Genomic DNA, 25,519 nt, shown 5'->3' with positions numbered 1-25,519 from the left:
TCAGTTCTGTAGCCTATTTATAAAAGATGATACACTCCAATTTGTTTTAAAAAGCAGAAAAGTTTGTTAACATTTGCGTCCTCTCCAATGATATGATGTAGTGTCAATGGTTCTGAACGATTAGCCAGATTTTGAAGTATTGCAGCTCGATGTTGTTGATACTGCGGACAGTCAATCAGAATGTGTTTGACTGTTAGATATTCTAAGCAATGTGGACACTGAGGAGGATCATCGCCCATTAGTAGATGGAGGCGAGTCAGATGGGTGTGTCCTATTCTCATTCGTGTGAGTACCACTTCTTCCCGCCACATTGTCTGATTGCTGGAGTGCCAGAACTTTGGGTTTTGTTTCAGCTGGAAAAGTTTGTTATTCGTTTGGTTATGCCATAATTTTGTCCACTGTGCATGGCATGCTGCTTGAATTAAGATATTATAATCGGGCGCTGGAATAGGGACAGAAGTTAGGTCTGAACTTGGACTTTTGGCAGATATATCAGCCACTTCATTTCCTTTTATGCCTGAATCTGCTGGAATCCAGCAAAACTTACTAGTTGTTCACGATTATAAATCTGCAATAACAAACTCCTGATTTTCATTACAATATGGTGATTCTTTTGAGATGTATTCTGCATTGCTTTAATTGAGCTGAGAGAGTCAGTATAAACTATATATTTTGCAGATGGATGTAGAGTCAAATTTTCTAGAGCTAACTGTATTGCATACAGTTCGGCTGAAAACTTGCTGTACTCAGGTGGAAGAGAAGCTGATATGATAGCAGAGGGAAACACTGCTGCTGCTCCAGCAGTTGACAGAGATTTGGAACCATCTGTATATATCGGCAAGAAGTCAGCATAGGTTTGAATATGGCTAGCATGGAGTTGTTGCACAGTCACTGCCGGTAGACAATTCTTTCCCCATTGAAGAAAATAGGTATCAGAGGTCAGTTGAGGAAAGGTGGTCCATGGTGGATGAGAGTAATTCTTTATCTGTTGCCTATTGTGGAGAGGAACATTCCAGTTCTGTGATATTTCAAGGAGCCGTAGGCCAGATGGTTGGATTTTACTTGGTTTATTTCTATAGAGTTTAACTAGTGGTCGATTAAAAAGGTATGGCTGAATAGGATGCGAATAGCAAGTCTGTATTTTGGCTGCATATTTAAGTAGTAACATTTTTCTACAAAGATACAAAGGGGGCTCATGAGCTTCAATGTATAGACTCTGAGTTGGAGATGTCCTGTATGCACCAATTGCAATCCGCAGTGCATTATGCTGAATAGGATCCAGCCAGCGTAGCACTCCTTCGGGCAGAATCATAAACTGGAGCACCATAATCTAAGCGGGATCTAATCAGTGCTCTATATAAGAGCAGCAAAGTTGTATGATCTGCTCCCCAAGAAAGGGCAGATAAAGCTCTTAGCATGTTGATCTTTTTAAGACAGGCAGTACGTATTAATTTAACATGCTCGAAGAAGTTGAGCTTACTGTCCAGGATTAGTCCCAAGAATTTCATATTGCTGGCAATCGGAATGGTGGAATTTGAAATCCGAAGTTCAGGATCTGCATGCAATTTGCGTTGACAGCAAAAGTGGATTGCAACTGTTTTCTGTTGGGAAAGACGATATCCATTGAGCTCAGCCCACTTTTGAACTTTATTGAGGGACATCTGCAATTGCCTTTCGATAGATCTCATGTTCTGAGAATGGCAAGAAATAGCGAGATCGTCAGCGTAAAGGTAAGCCTCTACAGTATTTGGGAGTACTTTTGTAATGGAATCAATTCTAAGGGCAAACAAGGTTGCACTCAAAACTGATCCTTGCGGTACTCCTTCTTCCTGCGAGAATGTAGCAGAAAGGGAATTTTGATATCTCACCTGGAAAGATCAGCTCTTGAGGAAGTTCCTAATAAATACGGGTAGGTTGCCTCGTAGACTAAGATTATATAGGTCACTGAGAATGCCATACCGCCAGGTAGTATCAAATGCCTTCTCTATATCAATGGAGACCATGACAAGGTGTTCGTTTTTCACAAAGGCATTGTGAATTTCAGATTCCGCCTTGATCATCAGATCTAGGGATGACCTGTTTTTGCGAAAGCCACGTTGACAATTACTCAGCAGATGTTGAGTTTCAATGATCCAAGTGAGTCGACTATGGATCATTTTTTCGAGAATTTTACCAGGGCAACTTGACAGAGATATTGGTCTGTAACTATTAGAACTGGAGGGATCTTTTCCAGGTTTCAAAAACGCCAAAACTGTAGCATGGTGCCAAGAGGATGGATAAATGTTTTTCAGGAAGATCCGGTTAAAAAGTTGTAAGTTTTTCTCATCGAGATGCTGCAGCATGACATAATATATGCCATCTGGCCCAGAGGCACTGTTTCTTGTTGTTCTGATGGCCTGTAAAAGTTCACAATATTGAAGAAGCTGATTATATGAAAGTGACAGTGAGGTTCGAAAGTTGATAGGTCTCTGTTCGGTGGCGGTCTTTATTTTCTGAAATTTTGGAGTGTAGTTTGATGCAGCCGATATTTGAGCAAAGGTTTTGCCCAAGGCATTGGCTATATCTAGAGGAGCAGAGAGTTCTTGCCCATTGCAGGAGAGAATTGGGGAAGGAACAGCTGGACACTTCCCAGAAAGCTGCCTAATTTTCTTCCATATTAGTCTAGAGTCAGTGTTTCTATTGATAGTTGATGCGAACCTAGTCCAAGAATCTTTCTTGGCCTGCTTTTGAATGTAACACGCCTTTGCCCTTAGTTTCTTGTAGCTAATTAGATTAGCTGTGGTTGGAGATCGACGGAATAAATTAAATGCTTTATTTTTTAACTTCTTTGCTTTTGTGCACTCTTTGTTCCATTCCACCAGTAGTATAAATGCCGTCGGGATAGGGGATTTGATAATGGAGTTGAGTACTTAGTTGCAACTAAAAGGCGGGATGTAATATAATCAGTGTCTTCATCTATGGGCTGTAGTTGAATAGTTTTTTTGTCAAGAGTGATTGCTGACTGAAATTTCGCCCAATTGGCTTTAGAGAATTTCCATTTCCTGCAGGGCTGTTGTAATGGTGGTTGTGTAGTCATCAGATTACAAACAATTGGAAAATGATTGCTGCCCATGGGATTATCCAAAGTGGACCATTGCATGACTGAAAACATTATCGGGGAGGTGCAAATCGATAGGTCAATGGCAGAAGTCTGTCCATTAGGTAACTGTATATGGGTGTGTGAGCCACTGTTAAGAAGAGTGAGCTTTTCTTTTTCAAGTAAAGTTTCAATCAGTCGGCAACGTCTGTCTAATTTAGATGAACCCCATAAAGGGTGGTGGCCATTGAAATCCCCTAGCAGGCAGATAGGGGAGGGTAGCTGTAATAAAAGTTCTTTAAGATCATTATAAGAGTAAGCATGATTTGGCGGGAGATAAACTGAGACTAGAGTTAATGCAGTCTGAGTAATCAGATGCACAGTGACAGCTTCGATTTGGAGAGTGATTTGCCTAGCTGGAATCCTTGTACTAATTAAAATAGCTACACCACCACGAGCAGAATCGGATATATTCTGATCTCGTCTATAGACAGTAGTTTTTTATGGAAATGGAAATTTGAGCAGTTAAATAGGTTTCTTGCAAGGCAGAAACCAACTGGAGAGTAGCGATTAATTAAGTAACGGATGTCGTCAATGTTTCAACGAAAGCCTCTGCAATTCCATTGCAAGATGTTAGACATTTTAATTTAGAAGAAGAAGCTATACCTGACGTGGCTGTCTTATGGCGTTCTGGATTTGGTTTGTCTCTTTTTGGAAAGGAAGGGCGACCAGTGTCCATCTCTTCTTCTGCAAATATTTCCAGAATTGGATCTTCCTGTTTGGATGGGTACTCTGCCTCCATCGATGTGTCCCGAATAATCTTTTTTGAAGTCGAACTATCGTTATTTTTAGTAGTGGCATTCACTGGCGGAGATTGAGATTTTGCTGGTATTGTGAGAGGCGTATTATTTGCTTGGTCTGAGTGCTTAACGGCACTGGACTCTTGCTGAGAGAGGACAGCCCGAGCCCAGTCAGAGATGGAAGTGTTTGAAGGAACGGTAATATCTGTTTGTGTGGCAATGGTTTGATTTTTTTTGCAATATTGGCATAGGTACGGTTAGGTATACTGGGTGCAATTAATTTTCTTGCCTCCTGATAACTAACTCTGTTTTCAACTTTATATTTCACAATTTTTTTCTCTGTTTTCCACCTGTCACATGTCTTAGAGTAGGCCGGATGGTTGCCTTTGCAGTTGGGACAGATCATTTCTTTCACCGAACAATCACTTTGAATGTGATCAGAGGATCCACAGTTGGGACAAACTGGGTTGCTTCTGCATGTCGTTTGAGAGTGGCCATACTTTTGGTATTTATAACATCTCAACGGATTGGGTATGAAAGGACGAGTGCGGCAAAGTAGATATCCAGCTTTTACTGATGAGGGTAGGCTTGGACTGTTAAAGGTGAGAATGATATTTCTGGTAGGTGTGAGAATATTGTCTTTTTTTATCATTATTCTTTTTACAGCTATTACATTTTGTTCCTGAAGCTCTTCTTTAATTTCTTCCTCCGTCACATTCATCAGGTCCCAACTAGATATTACACCCTTTGTTGTATTTAGGGTTGCATGTGAAGTTACTTTCACTGGAATACCAGCAAAAGTTGTCTTTTTTAGTAATTTTTCAGAGTGTCTGCCATTTATAGTTTCAATAAGTAAGTCCCCTGATTGCAGTCTCTTAACCGTCTTGGGAGACCCTGCAATACTTTCCAGGTGTTTTTGGAATAAAAAAGGGATAGCTTACTGAGAGGCTGTTCAGATAGTGAGTGCATAATTAAGAATGCAGGTAAGTCTGTCGCCGAGGGATTGGTTTTTCAACCTCTTTGCTTGGGACGAATCATGGTCATTTTCTGTGTTTGGCCGACAGCTTGACGGCTCTAAAGTTGGAAATATACTTTGTTCCATGTTGGCTCCTCTTAGCCCCTGGAAGATGGACTTTTCTGCCAAGGTTACCGGCCCCGCCACGGGGAGGCAGGAGCAGTGCCTGGTGTGACCAAGCGAAAAGTAGTAAGTGGTTAGTGGTAAACTAGAAGAAATAAAGAAAGGTGCCTTTCCTTTCTTGCTCTGTACAAGTGTTTTTGTGACAAGAGCTGTTTTTAAATGAATAAATTTATTAACGTCAAGAACGTAAAATAACTATAAATCACTTTTGGGAAATTGCAGTAATAGCACAGAGTAATCGCTCAGTCACAATCGCTTGGCACCCGGGGCCAATTAGACATGTGACAGTGAAGAAAAATGCATGGGATACATATAAAATAACAGGTGACACAGAAACCTATGATAGATATAAGCTGGTCGTAACCAAGTCACAAAGGAGGTTAGGCAGACGAAGGCAGATCATGAGAAATCTTGGGCAAAGAATGCAAAAAAAAAACCAGCAAAGAATTCTTTACTTATGTAAACTCTAGAAGGAAAGGGATGAATCACATTGGACCACTTGATATCGATGGTTCAACTGTTGATGATCCTGCTCAGGTAGCTAACAAACTAAATGAATATTTTGCATCTACATTCACACATGAGGAGTTATTCAGGGAGGGGAATGCCAGAGGTGTGTTAAACTCTGGCAGTAAAATAGATAATCTTGTAATAACTGAGACTAAAGTGGAGGAGAAATTATTGAAGATAAACATAAGAAAGGCACCTGGGATGAATAGGATCTGTCCAGTTATATTAAAGGAGGTGGCAAAGGAAGTAAGCAAACCCTTAGCCATAATTATGAGAGCTTCCCTGGACTCAGGGGAGGTACCCATGGACTGGAGATGTGCAAATGTGACCCCAATCCACAAAGGATAATGAAAGGGAGAAACAGGTAATTACAGACTGGTGGTTTAACTTCTGTTCCAGGGAAATTAATGGAGGCACTGGTTAAAGAAGCATTGCAGGATCATCTAGACAAGACTTTAGTCATAGCTCAGACACAGCATGGGTTTGTTAAGGGAAAGTCTTGACTGACCAATTTGACTGGATACTATGATGTAGTCACAAAGGAACTGGATGCAAAGAATAACTTTGATATCATATATTTGAATCTTAGAAAGGCCTTTGATACTGTTGCACATGGAAGACTGCTGCACAAATTGGAGCAGTGTGGCACTGGAGGCAAATTGCTGCTATGGACAAAGGGATGGTTGAGTGGGAGAAGACAAAGTGGTAATCAATGGACACTGCTCTTTGTGGACTAATGTTATTAGTGGAGTCCCTCAGGGTTCAGTGTTGGGTCCATTGTTGTTTTCTGTATTTATAAATGATACTGATGATGGTATATCAGGCTTAATGTCCAAGTTTGCAGATGATACGAAGGTTGGCAGGGTTGTTAATGACACTAATGACAGTACGCTGCTGCAATCAGATCTATAAAAGTTGAGCAGATGGGCTGAGAGGGGGCAAATGAAGTTTAACATTGACAAATGTAAAATACTACATATGGGAAGCAGTAACCCCAGAGTAATGTATCAACTCTGTGGTACTACACTGAGTGGTAGAGAATGAAAAGGACCTAGGGGTAATTGTGCAGACAGATATGAAGTTTTCTGAGCAGTGCAAACGATCTGCAAAAATAGCTCGTGGTATCTTGTCAATGATATATAGAAATTTTTCTAGCAGGGATAAGGAGGTGATTATCCCCTTGTATAAGGCAATAGTCAGATGGGTACCTTGAGTACTGTGTACAGGTCTGGAGGCCTCATTTTAAGAAGGATGCAGAGTTGTTGGAACGAGTACAGAGAAGGGCAACAAGATTAGTGTATGGAAAAAAGAAAGGCTTAAGTTTTGAAAATTACAGTATCTGGAGACTAGGCACCTGCGAGGTGATCTGATTGAGGTGTATAAAGCCTTGAATGGATTGAGCATGCTCAATGCTGATGGGATTCTTCCTCTTGCTCAGAATAATTGCCTGAGAGGGCATAAATTCAAATTGAGGAAAGATGGTTGTAGGATAGATGTGCGGAAGTTTGCCTTCAGTCAGCGGATGGTTGATTGTTGGAACAAACTTCCATCTGTCATAGGAGCCGATAGCTTAAATAGATTTATGGCAGAACACGACAAAAATATGGAGTGAGCGGATGGTCGAAATAAGGATTTTTTTTTTTGGCTGATGCTATATAAACTTGCTTTCTTGCATCATGTGCCTTTGCTAATGCTAATGCAAAGGGAGGGAGGGAGGGAGGGAGAGAGAGAGAGAGAGAGAGAGAGAGAGAGGGAAGGAAGGTAATGGCTCGATGGTCAAATTTTGTCTAGGATTCTTGTACTTTACATTCGGTAAATTTTTGGGATACTGAAGGGGTGCCCAGAGTGATGTCATTGTACTCTCCCAAAATTTGAAGCTGAAGGCAGAGAGATTTCCAGGTGGACTGAGCACCCGAAGGTTTACTGCTGTGATGGAATTTCCGAGATCCTCGCTGCTAAGGATCCTACTCTGGTCAGGCGTGGTACTGTGGCACTAGTCACAGTCTTTTTCAGCTCCTCATCATTCAAAAGGTGTTTTAATCAAGATCTCTCTTCACAAGTTGGACTAGAGGAAAATCATACATTGCCAAGTGCAGGCTTTATTCAGGATGACACAAAACTCTCAGCTAGAGCTCCAATTTTCATCTTACTCATATGGGCATTTATAATATGATCTGATATCCTATTAGAGCATTTCTTTCTTGTTTTATAGCTCCCTATTAGGTGTTTGTTAATATCTTGCCTTATTTATAGTATGACCATTCCCTCTAAAACAAATGCAATCAAAACTGGGTCCCCCTGTCCTAAAACACTGTGGCCATAATTTTTTTATGGTGATCAGGCAATTCAATGTTTTACCTTCACTGGAGATTTTTTTTTTTTTTTTCTTTTTTAATGAAACCCCCAAGCATGGGAGGTATTAGAGGCTATAGTAGTTAGTACCATGCATGGGTTGAAGGTTGAGATGATGAACGAAAATATTTGTTAACATTAGATTTGAACTTCTGAAGATTGTAATTTTCAGGAAATAAATGAAGGAAGGTTGTTCCAGAAAATGGAAGTTGAGTGATTAAAAGGAAATAGACAAGTTAGTACTGTGAGTTTCAAAGTTGGACAGTAAAAGGATGTTGACTGGTTGCAGCACATGTATGGACTGCTTTGGAAGAGAGAGCAGGAATTAAAGAAGCTAATGCAGAAGAACACTGCCCACAGACGTATCTATAGAAAATGTATGCAGGAGAAACAATGTCTATAAGACAGAGTGGAGAGACTGTGTTAGAGATGAGTCATTAATTAACTTAACTGCCCTCTTTTAAATGGAATCTAGAAGCCTTAGAAATGTTTTGGAGGCACCACCCCCAGATGTGGGAACAACATTCAATGGTAGGGTGGATTTGTGATTTGTACAGAGTGAACAGCTGTTTGGAAGAAAAGTAATGCTGAGAGAAAAAAAAAAAAAAAGAGAAAACTGAGTTTTTTAAATGCAGAGGAAACAATATTTGTAATATGCTTATGCCAAGAGAGACAGGGTGCCTCCGTAGCCAGGTGGGCAGGAGCAGCAGTGCATAGCACACACTTCTTGATTAAACCAGGGTTCGAGCCCGTGACCACCAAATACGGAGGATGCGGAAAGGTCAGGGAATGACCACTGCAAATCCCAGGAGCAATATGGCCTTAGTTGCTAATGCTCCTAAACACCAAATAACAAACAAACAAACAAACAGAGAGAGAGAGAGATTAAAGTCAGAGTAATAATTCCCAATTGAGATATATGATGTCTAGAAATCAGAGTGTCATTGAAGACAAGCATAGGAGTAGAAGTGTTCTTTTTGTGACATATAAGACAGGACTCAATTTTAGAAGGATTGAAATCAACTAAGTTATCTTTGCCCCACTGGAAAATTACCTGGAGATCAGCTTTAAGAAATTAAAAACTGGAAGGTGGAATGCAATGTACTGTCATCAGCAAAACTATGGATAGGATTTCCGGTCAATGAAAGCTCATTAATATACAAGAGGAAAAGAGTGGGAGAAGGTTAAGGTTATTTGGTTTTTGGGAGCATTAGCAACTAAGGCCATATTGCTCCGGGGATATGCGGTGGTCATTCCCTGACCTTTCCGCATCCTCCGTATTTGGTGGTGACGGGCTCGAACCCCAGTCTAATCAAGAAGAGGAGTTGGAGAAACCCACTAATGCTGGTGGAGAAGGACTCCACCAGCATTAGCGGAGGAGAAGTTGGAAGAGAGAGAGCCATCTACCATCCCCCGCAGTGAGCGGTCTGAGAGAAAACTGGATACTAAATTACAAAAAACAGATGGCAACCATAAGGTGGAAGCTTGAGTTTCACCAAACTTTTCCACAGAATTTGTTCACAGATGGATAACATAAGCCAGAATATTACCAGTGGATCAACACTGACGAAATCCATACTGGTGATGTGATCGTTAATCAGATGGAAGGTTTCCAGACAGTTTAAGAGTTGGCAGTTAATTGATTTCTCCAATTTAGAAAGAGCAGAAGTGCAATGGGACAATAATTGGTTGGGATGGATTTGTCACCCTTTTTAGGAAATGGCTGGATATGAGCAAATTTCCAAGCAGAAGGGAAAACACCTTTGGAATAAGAAAGCGAAAAAAGGTGAAACATAACAGGAGTAAGTTTGGAAGCACAGGTTTTGAGAACAAGTGGAGAAATACCATCAGGACCTGGAGTGTTCTTAGCATCAACGTTGTTCAAAATCCTTCTGACATCCTTTTGATGGAAGACCACATTAGGCCTTGAATCAAGTGTACTGGGAAGGAGGTGGTTTACCACACGATTATCAATATATGAGATGGAAGAGAAGTAGGATGTTAGCAGGTCAGTTTTATCTCTGGCTGAAGTGGCAATAGAACCATCTGGTTTTGACAGAGGTGGGAACAGAGATGGTAAAAGTTGCAGCTAATAGCTTTGGCAAGAGACCATTCTGGTCTCTTGACTACCATTTGAACATGAAGCAAGTTTTCTATTCTTACTTCTTCAAAATCTAGAAGGGGTGATTATTTAATTCACGGACTTGTAAAGTAAAGTGTAAAGTGTTTTAGTTGTCTGACGGCACCAGGGAGGGGGTTTCCTCCCATCTCCATGTTGTGTACTTTGTATGACACAGAATTCTATGGAGGCTAGAGACTTAAAAAGTGTGTGGGGGAGTAGTTTGTTATGTATTGTTATGTTCTGTTGCTCCTCTGACCATTTAGCCGTTGGGCCCCTACCAGGGCTCACCATTGCCCACACTTTGCCACGAGGAGGCAAGTCAGGCATCCAATAGATTATTTAAGTACTCTGGCAGGTGATGCCACCTATTTTCCGAGAATTTCAGTGGAAATACCTATATACACATATATATATAGGTAACTCTCGTATAACATGGTTATTAGGTTCCTATAAAATGTCGTGTTGTGTGAAACCGTGTTATATGGGATTAAGAAAAAGTACAAAAATTGAGTTTACATTCCAAAAGCTAACAAAAATACACTATTTCATTAACAAAATGCTAAAAAAATTAACAAAAATACACCATTCTAGATTTCGTGTAACTGCTGTTCTCTTTAAAAAATCAGTAATCTGGGTTTGTTGGCTTTTGCTTAATAAATCTTTGTGAATTTCATAGTATGGAACTAAGCATTTTTGAAGCTCCCTTTTGAACTTTGGGCTCCTTTCATTCAAGAATCTGCATTCAAAAAATATGATTCTAATTGCTCAGCTAACTTTATGCCTTACCGTATGCTTTTTATTGTAAAATTTGGAAGTTTAGAATTTTCATCTGTGCTATCATCATCTGAATTGATTTGATTTTACCTCCGATGGCATTTGTATCAAATCCGCTACACCGGTATCTTTTTCTACCAGTAATTCGTGAATGTCTTCAGTAATCATATCTTTTTTTATTTTTTAGGAGCATTGGCAACTAAGGCCATGTTACTCTGTGTATATTTTCTATAAATTGCATGTCCTGAGATCAATTTTCTGTTTTGCTGGACGAAAACCCGAGTTTACAGGAGAAAAAACATGCTACCCTTGCCCGACTAACTCAACCACATTATGAAAAAGACCTATAAAAATTCCTCCCTTCATCGACAGGATTTGAACTCGGGTCTTTTCCAGCCAGTGTGGGGAGGTGGGTGATTCTATCAATTGTGCTACCCACGAGGATTTCAGTAATCATATCATCAAAACCTTCCCCTCCTAACGATGTAGCAAGTTCTACTATCGCACTGATTGCATTTTCTGCCCATTCAATCATACTTCCTGAATGAACTGACTCTGGCCATACATTTTTCCACACGCATTTAATGTTGACGGTTTTACTTCTTTCAGCGATAAAGCTATGATTCTGATAAAGTCCACAATTGAGAAATGTTTCCATGCCTCTATTACTTCAATAGATTCGGAATCAATTCTTTCCAAAATCCACTGTAACGATTTTCTGATGGAACGAGTTTTAAAGTGGATATAATGCCTTGATCTAATGGCTGAATGAAAGAAGTTATATTAACCCAGTACAACTGTGGCAGTAGGAACATAACTTCAACGTTTGGATGACTTAAATCTTCTGGATAGCCTGGTGTGCTATCCAATAGTAATAAAACTTTGAAATCTAGATTTTTCCACAAGTTCAACAAGTACAAGTTCAATAGCACAGAACGTAACACAGGAATTTCCCAACAAAATAAAATACAGGGATTTCTCAATAATTTTTTTTTCAACAGTGGGGGATTCAAAAAGAGTGGAAATGTTGAAAAATTATATCCAACATAATAGCAAGGTTTTCCCTGCACAAAAGCTCAAAAATGCCGTTATGCGAGATTTATCGAAATTCTCTAATTGTGTTATATAAGTACCCGTGTTGTGTGAAGAGAATATATTCTTGTTTTAAACTCTCCCTAACTTTGGCAGTACAAATGCTTATAACCAAGTCAAAATCATCCTTCTGACTTACTCTGCTATGTTAATCAATTTTCAAAATGAAAGATTTGAAAACTGTTGGTAAAATAAATTTCCATGTAAAATTCTTCAACATATTTGGGAGTAGGAACCTCAGTATATGGATGCGAGGAATGTTGGATTGAAGAGCTATGTTTGGATTTTCAAATGTTGGTATAACATTTAAAAGAAACAAGAATTGCCTTATTTAAGCCAGAAGACAGAAATGTGAATGTAGTTTTTGCACAAGTGAGGATAGATGCCTAGAATTATCAGCTTGTTTGGCCTGTTTAGGATGGCTTTTACAAGAATTTTTCAATTCAGAATTTCTTTTTCTTGGAGAGTTCATAGATTTGTTTTTTTTTTTTTTTTTTTAATTTTTTGGTTCATGAACTGGACATGAATATGGGTCAGTGGCACTAATTAGTGATCGCTTTTTGTACTTTTCAATCAATTTGGCAACTCAGAAAAGTGCTCACATCGCTATTCTCACCACTTCTAACAACTTCTTTAAACAGAGTTGTCAAAGGTTGCCACTGTTTTAACAGTCCAGGTACACATTTAACAGACAGGCAATGTGCACACACACGTGCTTCAAAATCTATTTTTACTTCAGTGTCATGCATCAGTTGAAAACATTTAAATCTGTCTTTCCTTTTGCCACTTCTTTCTAGATAGTAGTAAATGTCCACCAAATCTTCATCTATTTTTACGCAAATACATGTGGCTCGCTATTCGGCACACAAATTAATAAGACGACAAGGACAGTCTATTACCACCAAGTGCTCAATTTTTTTTTTTTAATACCCTTACTACTCACCATCTGAAACATTTAGGCTAACCATAACCAGCTCACTATCAATATTACGATCCAGACAGTGTTTGGAAGGAATTCCATATGCTTTACATTGTACCTACCCTATAGAGTCACCTTCCAATGATGGCACTGAGAGCAAGCTGCTTTTGATTTTATGATTTATTAAAAAAAAAAAAAAACGATCATCACAATGGGATATGGCTTGGTATCAATTTTGATTATGCAATCAAAAATGGCCCGGTTTTCAGAGTCATCACTACCTCTTCTTTCCCTGCCTGTATAATTTCACTAACAATGCCCACTGTTCTCATTCTTCCACAACTTTTTTTTTTTTTTTTTTTGCTATTTCACTGTTGGGTAAACTTATTTCTGACCAATGTGCCTGCATGATCAGCACAACTAAGAGGAAGAATAATATGTTTAATGGTAAAAGATGTAACACATTTGACACTTACGACATCGTCACCATGAAATACAATGCCTATTTTTGTATTTCTTTCTATGGACTACACCCTGTTGTTATGCTTATTTGTTTGCAAATGTCTGATCATATTGTATTTCCTGCTGCTTGAAATTAAAAAAATCACATCTATATATAGTACAACCTTGCAGATTTTACAATACATGGAAAACATTATGCACATGTCTTCAGAAATTTTACATTATATTTCTTTGGCATCTGGCTGAAAGACATCGTTAATTAGCTTTGCACTACACAAGTAGTACAAAGCTAATTAACAATAGCAGGAGCAATGCTGTCAGGTGGACAAGCAGTTAGTAGAGTAAAAACAACAAATAATGAAAGGGCTAAGAAAACAAAGGGATAGATTTCCTTTCTTGGAACTTTGGAAGTATAGAACTACTTGACAGAGAGCGAGAGAGAGAGAGAGAGAGAGAGAGAGAGAGAGAGAGAGAGAGAGAGAGAATCAACTGAAAAAAGAACTGTATTCACTTTATTTAGAGCACAATATAAATTGTGCTCTAAAGGAAAATGGAAGGATTGTGCTCTAAGGAAAATGTACAAGATTACTACTTAGCACAAGATTCACTTGGCACTTGGGGCTGAAAGGACAAAAACTAATGATTTTGATAAAAGCAATACACACATATTAGTTCATGACTTTTATACAGTGGAAAAAATGTCACCAAAAATCAGATATCTAAATCCAGGTTTGGAGCAAAATCATGATTTTTTGTCAAAAACCAGTTTGTAGATATTAGTAAAATAATAGATATACTTTAAATTTAAAAAAAAAGACAACAAATAATAAAAAATGCTGGTTGAAAGGCATAATGTGCAAAATTAAAAAAATTATTTAAGAAATATTAAAGAGATCAAAAACAAAAATCCATTGTTTAATAGAAGAGAGACTCACTCAATCTCATACTCTATGTATAATGATACTGAAAAAGGATTCACCTACCTTTTTTTTAATGGAAATAGATTAATTTTTTATGTAGGATGAGACATTGGATTTATTAAAGATGTGCTGTTAATACACATGTCAACACAGTTAAGTAGAGATTATCATATGAAAATGAATGGTAAAAACTGTCAAGTAGACCAAAGAAAAACTGATTCCAAATTTTCCAGAATTTCTGTCATAGTGATGAAAATCATAACTGTGAGATGAAAAAATCAGCTACTTTGTCAAGTCTAAAAGTAGATATTGAAAAAAAAAAAAAAAAAAAAGCTTGAATAACATTCTATACAGTGATTCAAGCCTTGAATCACTGTATATATAGAATTTCTCCAATACCACCCAGAATTGACTTGAGCTATGTGAAATGATGCGAGTAGAGGAATGGGCAGCTTCCTATCAAAAAGAAGAAAACACTTCTATTGGATATTCTGAAAAAGAACATATTCTAGAGAGAGAGAGAGAGAGATGGAAGGGGGGAGGAAACAGTAATTAGTATTGGAGATGAATTAGAAACCATTAAAGAAGATGAATATTTTGAACTGATGTCAAAGAAATTTTTATACCTATTTTTATTTTTTTAAACTCATAGATGATAACTTTCTGTACATGTCCATTTTAATGGAATTTGATAAATTGCCACTGGGGAATTCATTTTAGGCAGTTGCTGACTTAATTCTGTACAGAGTAGTATTAATTTTTACAATTTTATTTAAGGTATTTATTTTTATATTTCTTTCAAGTTAAATAAATAATTCGGCAAAATCATTTCAGTTCCTCAGGTGAAAAAAATAATCATCACATTTGCAAATACAAGATGGTCCTTCAATTGATACCTTGATGTCAAACACTTTTTTCAAGAAATTTGCATAATAGTCTATGCTTAGTAAACCCTAAATAAAACAAATGCTTTATTTAAAAGAGGTGACTAAAATTTTTATGCAAACTGTTATTCTGCTGCATCTGTGCAAGCATGTGTTCACTGGTCAATCCTCATTCTGTAGGCTAGAACACTAGAAATAACTCACAGAAACACCCTCCTCCAGTCACCGACAGGATTCAAACATGGAGGACCCCTTCAAGTATGTGAGAAGTGGTGAAACCACTATATTGTCATGTAGGACATATGCTTTGCATATTAGCAAAGCCATGTAACTGTGGCTTAAGGCCATATTGAAAACCCTATTACAAACATGGAACTATTACATACCTGGGAAATTTCCCTGACTGTTTTTGTGGTTTTCTATAAACCATAAACCAAGTGTTATGGTTTTATAGAAAACCATATGGTTTTATAGAAAACCATAAAATTTCTAGAAATTGTGATATCATTTCCAGAGATTTCCCAGGAAAACTGGAAAAGTTGGCAGTTAGGAATGTATTGTAGTACCTCTTCCTCATGAACCTTCAAAACTCTATTAGATTAATCAATTTTATTTAAATAACTTGTCCAAATAATTCAAGTAATGATCCTGAAGTAAGATTAACAATTCAGACAAGCAAGCATAAAACATTAACACTTTAGAATTGCAGAAAAGTAATAAAAAAACATAAAACATATCCTATATAAAAAGAAATAATTACCCTTGTTTTTTGAATTCTAATAATGACAGCAACACAGATATGCCACTGACCAGGACACTTTCTCTCTTCTCATCCTTCAGCATATGATTTAGTAGTTCTGTTATTAATTCCACCCTAATATGAGCAGGATGAAATGTGAATTGAAACATGCAACTTTATATGACAATTATTTATAAAATTTCAATGTTACTGTTATCTAATACCATGATATGCTACACTTAGATAACGTTTTCAAAATTACAATTATTACTACGACTGAAACTTGAAGATATCAACTCAGTAAAAATTATAACAGAACTCTGTAAGATTTCAAAAGGATAGCCCTTTTGAAAGCTTATTTGAAATCTTTTAATGGAATAAAGAAATATTTTTAATGTTGTAATAAATAATAATGCAGATGATAAATTAAGGTACCAGAACACTAATCTAAATTCATTTATGTAAAGTCAATTAAAGGTTAATAGATAAAGTTTATAAATGGGAAAAATATGAGTGCCTGAGATAAGAACTGCTAGTTGATAAGCACCTGAAATAAATAACAAAAAAAGATTAAAGGCTGCAAGAAGTTGGTGGCTATGCAGAAACCTGAATCAGAAGAACTAGAGGGTCTGACATATTCATAGATGAATTCAGAATTACAACTGCAACATAAAAACATGAATTAAATCATACTGGAAAAGGACTATGCCCCCAGCATTGCAACTGATGATGATACTGATGGAAATAGAATATATGTAATGCTAAATGATGGAATGCAAGCAGCTGTTATTGTATGCTGGTGAGCAGGTAACTGGTTTCATAATTTTTCTAAATGGAGGGATCATCTGGAAGATGAGCTGAGTGTAAATGGCAGGAGGGGGTATAAGGTTAATTTTACAATGACATTGAAAGTAATAATTTTAACTGTACTTCCTTATATAGAATGGCCTAATACAGAGTTAGGAATTCTTCTGTGAATTTATGAAGGAAAATATATTCCAGTAACATTCACATTCATATAGAGATTACTCCATTAAACTGCAATTCTTTTCTAGCAAAATAATCCCTTTTGCTAATGCACTTTTTCTCCATGATTATGAAAATGATTTCAAAATATTTTCTACCACATCAGATTTTTGAAAAATTCATATTTTATATTTAAAAACTATGTAATAGGAGGAAATAATTTTATTTCCTGTTTTCAAATATTTCATTTTTATGAAAACATCTGTTGGCCTTAAATCACAAATTATCGACTCTCTTAATGATGCTTGTTATTGTGTAATAGTTCACGACACACTGTGGCATAGCCTGACAAGTTGGTTCATTACATGTAGTGTGTCAATTTGCAGTTCATTGCTGAACTGCAAATTGACACAGTACATTAGCTTGTACATTTGAAATTAATGATTTGTATTTAATATAAAACTGAAATCAATAGTTCCTGGGTGTTTCTATAATTCAATGTGTGCAAATTAAATATTTATTGAGTGAAAAATGAAATGCTGGAATTTAATGAAAAATGAAATGCTGGTTAATAAACCCAAGAGCTAGTATTAGTATCAATAGTGGCAAATGATGCAAGAAAGCAAGTTTAAACAGCATCAGTCAGAAAAAAAAAATTCCATTTCATCTATTTCCCCCCCCCCAACAGCTTGCCTATGTTGATTTGTACAATGCCATGTTTTGTCAGAAATGTCTTCATAACAAGTGTGTAATGGGCTGGGACATTGTCATGCAACAAGAACCAGCTGCTTTTCTCGTGAAATTGTGGCCTCACCCCAAAAAAGTGATTCAGCAGTCTTTGAAGCCCTTTTATGTAGAATGCAGCACTGACCATCTCTCCACTTGTTGAAAAACACAATCAGCATCACCTTGATCTTGGTTTTCTATAAATGAAACTTTTTATGCCTTGGAAATGATTTTGAAGCCGACTGCATGTTCTGTCGCAATTTCTAGATCATACTTAAATACCAAACACACATCTAGGGCAACAATACATTCAAGGTAATGAGGTTCACCTTGACAAGTGTGGATGAAGTCTTTGTATAATAACATTTTTCTTTGCAATAAATCTGATTTGCTTATACCATTCAAACACACTGGAATGACATTTCATCGGCATAAAAAGTTTAACCTTTCATTTTTGTTGCAGATTTTCCCAGTCTAAAGCAAATTTTTATATTCATTCGTTGCTCCATTGCAAAATCATGACAAGGAATGTTAGCACTATGAATGAAAGTGGTTGTAACTCACAATCTGTACCTACTGGACAATCTCTATACCACCATCAAGCACTACGACATACTACCATTTATTTTCAAATTCACTGAACATGACTACAACAGCACCAGTCCAGAACTTAATTACAACACCTTGTATAATAAATAGTTCAAAATAAACAAACTTTTTTTAGTGTAATCTTAATTAAATAATGAGCAATCAAGTCAAAATAAGGAAAAAAAAAAAAAAATCAATATTTGTAAACCATTATATACAAAATTTATTTTTACAAAACTTCAAAATTTCATAAAGAAACTCATTTCACCGAGCCCACCCTTATTGTAAATTCACTATGAGGAGTCCACACACATTTGGAAAATTCCAGAAAGGGTTAAGAAATAAAGACTGGTCCGATAGTACATTTTCTAGAAATTGCTAGTAATTTTTTTTACTTTCTTCATCAGCCAAATCAGCAGTTTAACCTTACACTGTTAAGGAAAACCAATAAAGTTTTTTTTTTATTTTTATTAAAAGAAAATATTTATTGGTATTGGATAGTGTTTCTTAACAGTATAAGAAAACATTCCCAGTGTTTAGTAATTTCCTCTGGAAGTCATTAATGCCTCTCTTTTCCTTTTCCTCTTTCTCTCTCCCTCTTTATCCTCTCCTCTCTCTTCATTTCTTCGTTGTACACTGTCAACACTTCTGCCAAATGCAATCATGTGACACATGGTTGCCTATTACACCACCTATTTAAGTAGCCTTGATTATATGTGATAAAGGGCCATCCTATATTAAAAATATATTAGGATATTTAAAATTTGCTAAAGTTTGTTTGCCTGAGGCAATAGCTGGTTACATTGTTGTATATGTTGATATCAATGATGTTAAGCATAGGCATGTTAAAGCAATCTAAGGCTTTACCGAACAAATGTGAGGCAATGCTGAGGGGGAAAAAATCATTAATTACAGCTGAATTTGAAAGCAAAAAGAATTTTGTGAATTTGCCAAGAAATGATAGTAGGGAGTTTGATTAGCCTTTTTCTCAGAATTGCAGTCCTTGTTAATAGGAGAGATATTATTTATATAGAAATGAGATCCATTTGAATTAATAAATTTGTGCAAGAATATTTGCTAATTCTATGAAGGTAATTAGCATTAATAGAGGCATATGATGCAAGAAAGCAAGCTTATATAGCATCAGCAAAAAAAAAAAAAAAAAAAAAAAAACCTTCCTTGAAATTATTTAAGCTGTCAAATTCTACAACAACAGATGGAAGTTTGTTCCAGCAAACAACTACCCGCTGACTAAATGCAAATTTCTGCACATCTATTCTACAACTGTCCTTCCTCAAATTGAATTCGTGTCTCCTCAGGCAACTAATCTGGGCAAGAGGAAGAATCCCGTCGGCATTGAGCTTGCTCAACCATTCAAGTCCTTATACACCTTATCAGATCACCTCAAAGGCACCTAGTCTCCAGACACTGAAAATTTCAGAACTTAAATCTTTCTTTGTAAGAGCAACCCTTTGTTCCTCCAAAAACTACAATAGCTAAATCTTCAGCATAGGCAATTTTATGCACTGCACAGTGTTCAATAGAACCAGCAGAAACTACAAGACTGCAGCCCTGAAAGTAGTCTGTAGTTAATCTGCAGAGCAGTGCTGAGACCACAGTCTCGCAGAATCTCACAAAATTGCATATCTGTCTGTAAATTTTTACCCAAGTAATTTTTGAATCTAACAACAATAAGTTTCTCAAGGACTTTTCCAAGGGAATGAAGAAGTGCTATGGGTCTATAAGAAGAAGGCAAATTTACAGGTTTCTCAGGTTTTTTGAGTAAAATTTTGAAGTTGGCCTGCTTCCACTGTTTTGGAAAGCAACCATCTACAAGACAAGTATTTAACAAGGTGATGATTACTTGGGGACACGCTGGCCACTTCTAACAGGTCCAATCTGGGACATTTACCATCATGCATAGTATAGATGGCCTCAGAAACCTCAAATTAAGTTAAGTGTCCTCATGTAAAGGGCCAGCATAAGTGATGAGTGCAAACCTCATCAATGTCTGCTATGTGGATTCCGGAAAGGGATGATCCTGGAGGATATTCCATCCAAAATTGCACCCATTGTGTCAGTTCACGTAAGAGTCCAAGTTTTCAGTTGTGATCAAGGAAAAACACTTCAGGAGGGTGAAGCCTTTCCATAACAATTTTAAAGGCCATCCCCATGGCTCTTTTTGCAAGGTTTTCTGAAACCAAATGATCCCATGCCTGTGTCTTTCTCATGATATATTTTATTAAAGTAAGATCTCTGAGCTACCCCACATAACTCAATAGGATGCAACCTCCATACCATCAAGAGTGCAAACCTAAATACTCATTTATTGAGTATCCAGTTCCAGAGAGTAAGCCCCCCAGGACACATCCTTGAGGGCAGCCCCAAAAAGACTGCTCTCTCAAAATCAATATAAGGTGTTCTCACCACAACCTGCCTTCGATGAAGATAGTCCTTCAAAAGACGGTACAGGTTTCCTGGACAGAGAGCAGTTCTAGCCCAGAGGAGGACACTGTCCCACCATAGAGCATCGAACACTCCCTGAAAGTCCATGAACAAGCCTAGGACATATCAACCAGGCTCTTTGTTTGTCCAAGTTATTAAGTGACTGATAGCATCCTCAGAAGAGGAGCCAGTCTTGAACCCAAATTGTTTATCAGATGCCAAGCCCTAAGCATAATAGTGGGCCACCAACTGCCCAAGGGCGAGCCGCTCCAATAACTTATCCGTGGAAAGGACAAAATGTCAAAATGCATGTTTTATGGTAGTCTCCAGAGTTCCCCCCATTAGCCGCTGTAGTGTCTGTATGAGACATGTGCCAATGCTGGCAGTGGTAAGTGCGGGTGTGGAGTGGTGTGTTTGTTCTGTTGTTTGCCAGCTCCTGACATCTTAGCAGGCATGGGGCATAGAACAAGTTTGTTCACTGCCCCCTGCCTCCCGTCACTAGCCACGAGGAGGTGTGTGTGCCAGGGTGTACACAGTGCAGTCACGGTATGCCCAGGAAGAGGTTTCTCCAAAGAGAAACCTCCCCCTGGGCCTCCAAACAAAAAAACAAAACAAAAAAAAAAAAAATCCTTAAAGGATTTTTTCCTTAGAGGAGTTATTAAGGTTTGAAAATGCCAGAAGGTTATCAAATTGTAGCAGGGTGTTTAATGATTTTGTAATAACTGAGAGCAAAGTGGAGGAGAAATTGTTGAAGTTAAACATAATAAAGGCACCTGGGGTGGATGGGATCTATCCAGTTATATTAAAGGAGGCGGCAAAGCAACTAAGCAAACCCTTAGCCATAATTATGAGAGCATCCTTGGACTCAGGGGAGGTCCCCACGGACTGGAGATGAGCAAATGTATCCCCAATTCACAAAGGGGGGGGGGATCGAAGGGTGACACAAGTAATTAGACCAATTAGTTTAACTTCTGTTCCGGGTAGTCAGATATGAAGTTTTCTGAGCAATGCAGACAGGCTGCCAGGGCAGGTCATGGGGTTTTGTCAATAATATATAGGAATTTTGCTAGCAGGGAAAAAGAGGTGATTGTCCTTCAGTATAAGGCAATGGTCAGGCCACACTTTGAGTACTGAATACAGATATGGAAGCCTCATTTCAGGAAGGATGTAGATTTGCTTGAGCGTGTAGAGAAGGGCAACAAGATTGGCAAGGGGAATGAAGGGATCCTCTTACCAAAAGAGGCTTAAGTTCTGCAAATTGCAATGGCTGGAGACTAGACACCTGCGTGGTGATCTTATTAAGGTGTATAAGGCCTTGAATGGGTTGAGCACGCTGAATTCTGAAGGGATTCTTTCACTTGTTCAGATTACGAACCTAAGGGGGCATAAATTCAAATTAAGGAAAGACAGATGTAGGATAGATGTGCGGAAATTTGCCTTTAGCCAGCGGGTGGTTAATTGCTCGAACAAACTTCCATGTCATTGTGGAAGTTGATAGGTTAAATAAATCTAAGTTGAATTGGACAAACAGAGGGAATGGTTGTGTGAATTTTTTTTTTTTGGCTGATGCTGCATAAGCACATACATTTGTTTTTTTTGTGTCACATGCCACTACTACAGTCATAGATTATGTGAGAGACTGTTTCTGGGAGGCCGCAAGAGCAATTTTGAGTCTCAGAGAGCCCGAGAATGGATTCTCTGAGATCTTGGGTTGATGCTCCCGTGTCCTCTCAGCAGGAATTTAAGATTTAGGCCTAAGAAAAAACCATTGCATTTCTTGTTTTGTAAGATCCTAACCGCTAGAAGAAACATAGTTCTTCCCAAGTGCGATTTGGTCCATTCCTCTTGACAGGCCTTTTTCATGGTTTTTATGATGTGGGCATTATCTTATTTGGTGATATTTCTAGATTTATACTGAAGCTGTTTTATACTAGCCGGTATTTATCTTCTTCTGTGATTGTGTAGGTAATGATAGACCACTTCGTACTGTATTGGTAATTTGCCATTGATGACTAGGATTTATACTAGCCGGTATTTATCTTCTTCTGTGATTGTGTAGGTAATGATAGACCACTTCGTACTGTATTGGTAGTTTGCCATTGATGACTTGGAGAGCAACCGTAGAGATGGTCCCTACAGGCCCTTGAAAACACATGAAGGAAAAAGCATTGGGCCTGGAGCAGATATCTCTTTATTAGGCTATAATTAACCTTTTGGAAACAGGCACCTGCTGCATTGCAAATTATCGGGATGAGAATACTCTCATAATAGAGCTTCAGAGTAGATGAATGATTCCCCAGACTGTTTTAGTGATTTTAATCAGTTGACCTGTTACTTTCTTTATTTTCTGGATGACATATTTGACATGGGCTATGAAGTTTAGTCAATCATCTAGGATTACTCCCAGGTATTTGTAGTTTCTGACTAGTTTGATTTGTTACTTAACCTGATGTTAGGTGATCCATTTAATATTCCTTTCAGTAACATTTGTTTGGCTTTTTCCTTTGAAATTTGGTGTTTGTGCATGTTGCACCATTCAGATAAATCAGCTAGGATTGTGTTGGCATAAGCCTCCAGGTCAAGCCTAGAACTGCCAAATATGAGCAGTCAGATCATCCGCACTGGCTAACTTAATGGCATTGTTGTGTTGTAGTGTTAGCCATCTGTCAAAGACCACATTGCAGCAATAGAGGCCCAGAACTATCCCTGCGGGCAGCCTCTTGTGACTTCTCTAGTTACTTTAAATGTGCCTGCGGTGATGATCAGGCTTATTTCCTCAAAGTAATTTGCAACAAGTCAATATATTGAAGGTGAGACCCCTGCCTCCCGGAACTTCTCCAGGATGCTTCTTTTTTTTTTTTTTTTTATGTAAACCCCAAACACGACAGGTAATAGAACCTATATTACTTAGTACCGTGCTTGGGTTGGAAGTTGAGAAGACGAAAGAAGATATTTGTTGACATTGGACTTTAACTTCTGTAGAATATAATTTTCAGGAAATACATATGAAGGAAGGTTGTTCCAGAAAACGGCAGTTGAATGAATAAACGAGGAAGATGAAAAGTTGATTCTGTGAGTTTGAAGTTGGACAGTAAATGGATGTTGGCTGGTGGCGGCACGTGTTCGGACTGTTTTGAAAGAAAGAGCGAGAATTATAGAAGCCAATTAAGAACAGTGCCCATGAAAGTATCTGTAGAAGAGGCCTGCAGCAGAAACAGTACAGCTATGAGACAGCAAGTGGAGAGACTCTGTTAGAGATGAATCATTAATCAACCTAACTGCTCTCTTCTGAATGGAATCATCAGGCAGAAGCCTGAGAGAGGTTTTGGGGGCACCACCCCCAGATGTGGGAATAATATTCCATGGCAGGGTGGATTTGCAATTTATACAGAGTGAGCAGCTGTTTGGAAGGAAAGTAACGCCGAGAGCGAAACAGAAAACCAAGTTTTTTAGATGCAGAGGAAGCAATATTTGTAACGTGCTTGTGCAAAGAGAGATTAGTAGTCAGGGTAATCCCCAAAAGAGATATATCATTTTGCCTAGAAATCGGAGTGTCACTAAAGATAAGGATAGGAGCAGAAAAATCCTTTTTGCGAGATATAAGACAAGACTGAGTTTTAGAAGGGTTGAAATCAACTAAGTTGTCTTTGCCCCACTGGAGAATTACCTGAAGATCGGCATTTAAGGAATTGGTAGTAGATTTTCGAGAAGTTGAAGCTGATTGAGCAGGACAAGGTTTCTCAAAAATGGAAAGTGGAATGCAATGTGCTATCATCGGCAAAACTATGGATAGGATTTCCAGTCAATGGAAGGTCATTAATATACAAGAGGGAAAAGAGTGGGGGAAAGAACTGAACCTTGGGGAACACCGGCATTAGTGAAGAAGTTAGAAGACAGAGAGCCATCTACCATCACCCTCAGTGAGTGATCAGAGAAAAAACTGGATAACCAATTACTAAAAACAGTTGGCAAACCATAAGATGGAAGCTTGTTTAGAAGACCTTTATGCCAAACACGATCAAAAGCCTTTGAGATGTCAAGAGCAACTACTTGTGTTTCACCGAACCTTTCCATTGAATTAGTCCATAAATGGGTAACGTAAGCCAGAATTGAAGGTGCAAGTGAAATTGACATTTCGCTGTCACAGACCGTCTGGACTTCGCCGAAATTGGGTCCACTTGACTTGAGTGTCACCCGAATATCACTTCCATCAGCGTTTTAGACTCCCAGGTAGCAAATACAGCTTGTCTGGCATATCTGAGAGAATGTCAGTGACAACCTCAACCGCTTTGCCACCATATGGTGTCAAGGCCCTTTGAAGTCCACGAAGAGGCCAAGGACATACTTGGAGTCGTTAGAGGTGGTTATGTCCATTACTTTTTGATGGCATCTACAGTGCAGTGTCCCTTAGTAAATCCAAATTGCCCTGGATAGTGTAAACTTCTACTGTTATAGGCTGTTAGAAATCAGTGGACATTTCATTTCTCCAGGACTTTTCCCATGATTGGGAGCAGGGCGATTAGTGTATAAGAACAGATTGTTGGCTGGTTAATCTGGGTTTTTTAGCAGTATTTTTAAATTTTCTTTCTTCCATGGCCTGGGGAAAGTTCCTTGGGTTTTGGATCATTGATGGGGTATGTGCCCAGATCTTCTTCAATACTTCTACTTTGACAAGATCATGCCCTGGTCACTTTCCATTTTTCATAGACTGGATTGCTGCCGCTATCTCCTCCTGGGAGAACAGTTCCTCTTCTGGAGTGCCAGAGTAGATAAGATGTTGGAACCTCGTGCTCACTTGTAGCGTGCTCTCTGAGTACACACCACACTGGTGGATTATCTGGTCCAGGGTGGCATTCATCGATTCCTCCCACACTGGTGGATTATCTGGTCCAGGGTGGCATTCATCGATTCCTCCCACACTGGTGGATTATCTGGTCCATGATGGCATTCATTGATTCCTCCCATGAGAGTGTTTCCTGGTTTTGGTATATATTCCTAATATCGAG

The 25,519-nt window shown here is 38.2% G+C and overlaps 1 protein-coding gene across 4 annotated transcripts in view; it reads right to left on the bottom strand.

Moving 5' to 3' along the window:
* The window catches only part of fmt (phosphatase 6 regulatory subunit 1-like protein fmt), a 477,658-nt gene that overhangs the window by 296,357 nt on the left and 155,782 nt on the right, over nucleotides 1–25,519 (bottom strand). For all 4 annotated transcript variants that reach the window (XM_090388378.1, XM_090388363.1, XM_090388382.1 and 1 more), the window contains exon 8: nucleotides 15,810–15,923. In XM_090388378.1, coding sequence (XP_090244504.1) covers nucleotides 15,810–15,923 — 114 coding nt within the window. The remainder of the gene's footprint in view (nucleotides 1–15,809; nucleotides 15,924–25,519) is intronic.

Source organism: Mastigoproctus giganteus, chromosome 2, assembly GCF_048544385.1.
Source record: "Mastigoproctus giganteus isolate SK-2022 chromosome 2, ASM4854438v1, whole genome shotgun sequence".
NCBI classification, from domain to species: Eukaryota; Metazoa; Arthropoda; class Arachnida; order Uropygi; family Thelyphonidae; genus Mastigoproctus; species Mastigoproctus giganteus.
Note: the sequence above shows the minus strand (reverse complement) of the source record. Positions and strands in the feature narration are given on the sequence as shown.